We start from the raw sequence: 7,114 nt of genomic DNA, 5'->3' as shown, positions 1-7,114 counted from the left end.
TATATAAATGTATGTTTAGATCTAATTAGGATGGTGTTCGGCAATTAATTGTTAGTTGATAGCTGATATAAAGTTGATTGTGTTAGTTGATTTAATTTGACCAATTGATAATATTAGGCAATTATAGAAAAGTATTTGTTAAATTAGTTGTTTATTCTTAGTTGATTATATATAAAATGATGTATACATGCATGTAAAATGACGACGCAAATTAAAAATGCATAAATACATTGTGTTATTTACTTAAGTCTTAAAGTATTTGTAGAATTTATTGTTATCGTTGTGTTATTATTAATTATTTTAATTTTAATTTGTTACTTTTATTTTTTGTTTAATTATTAATATTGTTATAATTTTATAGAATTACTCGGTAATAATAATTCAATATTAAAAATATAATTTCAAATCAAAATATAATAAATATAAGTTGTTAATAATACTCCATCATAACAGTTAACACAATTATATGTGTGTGATCTTAGGAACCAAAGCTATGCTAAATGAATATCAATAGGGATTCCCTAGTATTAAATTCCAATGTAATTTCCAGGCTTTGCCCCTCCACAAAATGTAAAAAAATTGGTTGCGAATTATGAAATACTCATATTAGATGTTTGACCACTCAAACACTATATATTTTTTGTTAAAATTATAGGCTTCTTTCAATTTGATATCAGAGTCAGCTCAAACACTACTTCATTAAAAGAAAAAAAAATATTATATACAAATATTATTTTTGGTTAGCGTTGTTAGGGACTGTTGATGCATCTAAATTGTCTATAGCTATTCAGCTTAAATCAAGAAGATTAATAAACTAGAAATCTCCAAACGAAAATCAAACTTATAACATTATAATTACCAAATCAACCGTCGACTTATCAATTTTTCTAGAATTATCTCTATTAAGAATTTAAGACTATTAATTTGGTTACATGTGCTGAGAACCTTCCCGGGCTCTGTAGGGCATTGGACGGGCGTAAGGGCTGCTCTCACATGGAATAATACTTAATTACTTATACTTACGAGGCAACTTCCCTTGCAACATCCTCGTCAAATTGAACCACGAAACGACAACGACAAATGGGAGCAACCGCCCAATGAATGCGCGAGTAGGTTTAACGTACGGTCAAGATAGGCAGAATTTCGGAGTCCATATATATTTAGGGTTGGATGGTCCACCATGGGACAGTGACATAAACCAATCTATTCCTTCGAAGACTTTGACTTGGACTTGTATCCTACAATTTTGTGGTTCATTGCTAGAATGTGGGTCCCAGGAGGGCAGCTTCAGTCCACTATAAATATGTTACACCCCTTTACCTATCCATCATCACAACTTAAAGCACCATATATCTTAGCTTCTTGTTCACATTCACTCACTCTATTAACCCCTTTCACAAACACTTGCAAGAATTGAGAAAATGGCAAACTTCCCCGTTATCAACATGGAAAAGCTTAATGGCGCTGAGAGAGGAGACGCCATGGAGCTCATCAAAGATGCGTGCGAGAATTGGGGTTTCTTTGAGGTATGTATTTCCTATATAAATATATACATGTGCCTGAATTATGGAAAGAGCTAGAATTAACGTTGTTGTTTGTTATAATTTAATGTAGTTGTTGAACCATGGGATTCCTCATGAAGTAATGGACAACATTGAGAAATTGACCAAGGAGCATTACAAGAAGGTGATGGAGCAGAGGTTTAAGGATTTGGTGGCCAGCAAGGGCTTAGAAGGTGTACAAGCCGAGGTTACTGATATGGATTGGGAGAGCACTTTCTTCTTGCGCCACCTTCCAGTTTCCACCATTTCACAAGTCCCTGATCTCGACGACAATTACAGGGAGGCAATGAGAGACTTTGCCAAAAGATTGGAGAAACTAGCAGAGGAGCTTCTAGACTTGCTCTGCCAGAATCTCGGACTGGAAAAAGGGTACTTGAAAAAGGCCTTTTATGGATCCTCAGCTCCAAATTTCGGGTCCAAAGTGAGCAACTACCCACCATGCCCAAAACCAGACTTGATCAAGGGTCTCCGGGCCCACACCGACGCCGGCGGCATAATCCTCCTCTTCCAAGACGACAAAGTCAGCGGTCTCCAGCTTCTGAAAGACGGGGAATGGGTTGACGTTCCTCCTATGCGCCACTCCATCGTTGTAAACCTCGGCGACCAACTCGAGGTAATCACTAACGGTAAATATAAGAGCGTGGAACATAGAGTGATTGCGCAGACAGACGGGGCTAGGATGTCCATAGCTTCCTTCTACAACCCTGCAAGCGATGCTGTCATCTACCCTGCACCAGCTCTGGTGGAGAAAGCCGCCGATGATGAGAAAGTTTACCCCAAATTTGTGTTCGACGATTATATGAAGTTATATGCTGGCCTAAAGTTTCAGCCCAAGGAGCCCAGGTTCGAAGCCATGAAGGCTGCCCAAACTGCATAGAGATATCCGAATTCATGTTCAATCAAATGAAGATGGACAAGTGGAAGTCTCTGCCTAATTCAAACACTTTATTATTTTATATTTCTTAATTCTTATTTTTGAGGATGAAATAAAGTAGGCCTTTGCTACTAAAGCAAGACCTCATGATTATGTAGCATTTCAAGCATTCTTATTTTCAATTCTTCAATATTATTATTTATGTCAAAGTCCATATTTCTCTAATGGATATTTGTAATTCTCTTCAAATTAAGTTTTAATTGTTGAGCATATATAATATAAACATTATGTGCAAACTAACTATCAGCTTATGCTTTTCGTTGACTATGGTCCACGCGTTGAAAGTAACCGGCCTGCACACGTGAAGGAGGGGGCGTGTTGGGCATATAATATATAAACATATGCGCGCATTAGCTCTTGATTGATAATCCGATCCAAACTTGTCATAAAGGATGAATATTCTACCCGAGCTTAGACCAATCATTATATCAATGGTTCGATCATCTTGTAAGTTACATTGAATGTTAATTTTTTGAAAATTCATTACTTTGTAGTATACCAAATAATGAACCTTCCTTACATTAAAAAAAAACTACAATATACTAAAAATTAATATTTATTCATAGTCCGCATTACAACGTGGATCATAGGGCCATAGGCTATAGTATAATTTACCCATTTAGACTTGTATGCAGTCTTTTTCCTTGTCGATCTAATTCCACTTTAATTTGGGCCGAAATTGATCCATTTATTCTACCCTGCATGCGACAGGCCTAAAAAATAAAGACCAGTCCTATGATCCATTTAATTAGGTGGGTCGAAGAATTTGATCATTTATATTAGAGAAATCTTGAACAATTTTAAACACATTCTTTAAAAAATATAATATCTAATATATATATTTTTTGACAACATATAATCTCTAATATGATCTTTAATCTGTAAATTTATTTGCTTTAAATCAACGTATATATGTAGCAAATTATTATGTGGATCCAGGTCCAAAATACCCAATTTATATACTGAATAATCACAATTTACATACTCAATGTTCACAATTCAAATTGTAAATATTTAGTACGTAAATTGTGAACATTCAATATGTAAATGGACACAAGTCCTCCTTGCAAGGTGGATTCAGGTTCATGGTATAACTATTGATTTGATGGTGTATTAGGTAGTTTAACAGACCTAATAATCTGTTTAAGGCTTAGGGCCTAGTAGCCTTACAATCCGAATCCATGGTATAACTATTGTTTTGAATAGTATCTTCTTCTAATCTTCTTTAAAGCATTATTACAAACCAAGGCGGAAGCTTCGAGAGTTGAGTCTAGTATCCTACCATCGAACGTGACGCTAACTACTATTATACAAGTATAAAAAAATAAAATTGTACAACTACTATGGAAGCGTTTAGTCCTAACAATTTGTATCAAATCAATCATCATATCGAAACATGATACTCAATGAAAATTATATATCATCACAATCATATCAATTTCAGTACTTCCATTTTCTAGATCAAGTTAAAGGAACTTTGCAATATTATGTAGGGTCATTGATTAATGGTTTGTAGGAAAAAAAAAATTAAGAATGCAAAGAAAAATTTTCAATTCTTTCACCCCCACTGACAATCTTCCCAAATTTAGTCCACAACATTAGCAGATGCTTGCAATCTTTCAGCATTCACTGTCGTGTGTCAGATGGCCAAATGCCAAGCAAACATGGAAGAAATCAGCTCAAGAATAGTTCTTCAACCAACGTAAGGTTCGATCAAATCACAATCTCCTCCAATGACTCAACTATAAGGACACTAATTAATTATTCAAACATGAGTTGGGTGTGATTTGGCCCAATTAAATTTAAGTACCTAGTGATCGAGATAATTGGATAAGTGTACGATTCTCAAATCTAGCTTAGAGCATTACGAATAAGTAATAGTCAAGGAGTCAAAGAAATTAAAGCGATCAATAGTAACGGTCAAAAGTTGTAGCACTTAATGTAAGACTCATTAGTATCCGTCAAATGACTAAGTTTAATTTGCCCAAACAATTACTTCTACTTGTTGTATCCATGCATTGTGAGCTTTGTATATACTTAGCCATTATTGTAGCAAGCAGATGACACGCTCTAAGCTTGTACAGAACACCATAAACAATAAAATCGCTTATTTCACTCTCCATTTTACTCTTAATATTCATAATTAATTTTATACTGTTACATCTTATTAACACTGTCACCACTCACCACTCCACAATCTCTTATGGAGCTGATATAAGATTGTATTACCCTCAAAGAAAAAAAAAAGGAGAAGTTTGTACTAATAATAAGACTATGCTTAACTTTCCCTTCTACTTTTTCTGGGATGGCCGCAAAGCATATTTGATGAAAATTGAAAATTTTTAGCTTGTTTTACAAACTAAATGAGTAAATGCCACGCCTACGTATGTACTCCAAGAAACATTCAAACCAATGCCAAACCCTTGAAAAGTCATACGCCACCACCCTCGTTTTTGAACTTTCGCATATTTTTCAAAAACAAAACATATAAATAAATATTTTGAACAGAAAAGTATTATTCTTGAAGATAGGAAAAAAATGAATCGAGCGGTCCTTTTGATCATTTCAACACTCCCTTCCTCAGCTTCCTCCCTCAATCCTCATGCACCAAATGTAACTTGTTTCCAAACCCTGCCCGCCAATCTTATCACGAATTAATCAGATAAAGTCTTAATAATTAACCCGTTAATGTAAATCTTGATACAATAATAAGCGTCTGGTACTGTTGTTGGAGGGTGAATGGGAAATAAATATAAATGTCAAAAAGCAAGGTTACGTTATGAACGCCTACATTAACATACGTACGTGTTTGAAGGATTAAACAGATGAAGAGTCAAATAATTCAATATCTTATTGTACTAAAGTTCTTTTCTTGCAAAATAAAATACGTGGTATTTTCTTTAGGTCCAATGTTATTAGTAGAAAAGTTGAATTCAATTCTTCGCTTGAAATACGGTCAAATCAAAGTAAATACTGAGGATCCAACCTAGGTACTATAAATACACAACATTAAATTGTAGCGTAATCAATATCCTACCGACAAAAGTCGTAACCAAAAAAACCTTCCAAGTTCCAACTAACCAAAAATACTCACGTAAAAAAGTGAAAACAATTTTTTAATTTTTTATTTTAAAAGAAAAATAAACTACGTGTTTTTTTTTTGCAACGTATAATACTTGTTCAAACAGCCATGCACCGTTCACCGGCAGCCAAGAACCTGTGCAATCAGATTTTCCGGTACCGGAGCCAGCTACGGCCGGAGAGGATTCCGCCATGCGACGTGTTCGTTAACCACCGGGGGATTGACACGAAGCGGAACGTCGCCGGGCTGCTTTACGACCACCTGAGGAGGCTCCGGCTCCGGCCGTTCTTGGACAGCAAGAATATGAAGCCCGGCGACAAGCTTTTCGAGAAAATCGACCCGGCGATCCGGAACTGCAAGGTTGGGGTCGCCGTTTTCTCGCCGCAGTATTGCGATTCTTATTTTTGCCTGCACGAATTGGCTCTCATGATGGAGTGCAAGAAGAGGGTTATCCCCATTTTTTGCGACGTAAAGCCTTCGGAGCTCGCCGTCCGGGATAGCATGGCCCGGATTTATCCGGCTAAGGACATGGACAAATTCCGGCTGGCTCTTCAGGAAGCCAAATTCACCGTCGGACTCACGTTTGATACCGTTAATGGGTAAGTTCATTTCGTAATTACAATGTTATAATGACTTACATCAAGACAGTCTATTGATTTTCTTAGTTTCAGTTAGTTAACTATAGACAAACTAGGCTGATTTACTCTTTATCAGCTAGGGTTATAAGGCAGATTTACCCAGCACACACCTGGTAGTGATTGCTGATTTTCTTCATCACTCAAAAGGATAATATCTTGATACGTACTATGTTTCATGTACATACTATAAAAGTTGATTATCTGAAGTACATTATATTGTTATTGATTATGTTATGTTTTTGCAGGGATTGGTCGGAATTCTTAACGAGTGCTACAGAAGCGGTGATAAAGAACATAATCGAGGTAGAAGGAGACAAGATGAGGAGCAAACGGATGAATTCTTGGCATCAAAAGAATGCGATGAGGTTTTCATGATAACAGAGACTTGATGGAATATTGGTTCATTTTATTACTTCATTCTTTTGTTTTTTTCGTTTTTGTTTTTATGGCGATATTAACTTGCTATACAGGTAAAGAGGTTGTCCTAATTGATTAACTTGTTCAATTTCAATTTCAAGTTCAAGTTATGCTAAGGGTCATATTCCTTTGTACATTTTGAGACGCATGATGTTCTCGTTCATGTAATAAGACATTGTAAAATCTTATGTCTTTCGTTATCTATGAATGAATAAAAGGCATAGATGATTCAAGAATTATATGTGAATTGGTCAATTGCACAAATAAAAGTTGATCCATACAATAAGATAGACTTATATATGTTTTTTTTTAAATAATAATAATAATACATCGGAAGAAATTAAAAAGAAAAGAAAAGAAAACTAGTTATCCATGCATAAGAGTCAATAGATTGTGCGGAAGCCCAAACTCTATATGGTAATTAATACACCGTACAATATTTGATAATAAAGAAAAGTATGGAATTGTCGTTTTGTGTAGA

At 35.3% G+C, this 7,114-nt stretch overlaps 2 protein-coding genes across 2 annotated transcripts; both read left to right on the top strand.

Moving 5' to 3' along the window:
• Positions 1 to 1,332: 1,332 nt before the first annotated feature.
• Positions 1,333 to 2,732, top strand: LOC116030497 (1-aminocyclopropane-1-carboxylate oxidase 3-like). The gene is made up of 2 exons (XM_031272752.1): positions 1,333 to 1,526; positions 1,615 to 2,732. The coding sequence occupies exons 1-2, from the start codon at positions 1,422 to 1,424 to the stop codon at positions 2,437 to 2,439; spliced, it is 930 nt and encodes a 309-aa protein (XP_031128612.1). The 5' UTR covers positions 1,333 to 1,421; the 3' UTR covers positions 2,440 to 2,732.
• A 2,954-nt stretch (positions 2,733 to 5,686) lies between these two features.
• On the top strand, positions 5,687 to 6,690 carry LOC116029141 (TMV resistance protein N). The gene is made up of 3 exons (XM_031271044.1): positions 5,687 to 6,177; positions 6,462 to 6,581; positions 6,687 to 6,690. Exons 1-3 carry the CDS (start codon positions 5,687 to 5,689, stop codon positions 6,688 to 6,690), a joined length of 615 nt encoding a protein of 204 aa, XP_031126904.1.
• The last annotated feature ends 424 nt before the right edge of the window (positions 6,691 to 7,114 follow it).

Source organism: Ipomoea triloba, chromosome 9 (genome assembly GCF_003576645.1).
Source record: "Ipomoea triloba cultivar NCNSP0323 chromosome 9, ASM357664v1".
NCBI lineage: Eukaryota > Viridiplantae > Streptophyta > Magnoliopsida > Solanales > Convolvulaceae > Ipomoea > Ipomoea triloba.
The sequence above is the reverse complement of the archived record's forward strand: the minus strand, read 5'-3'. Positions and strand labels throughout refer to the sequence as shown.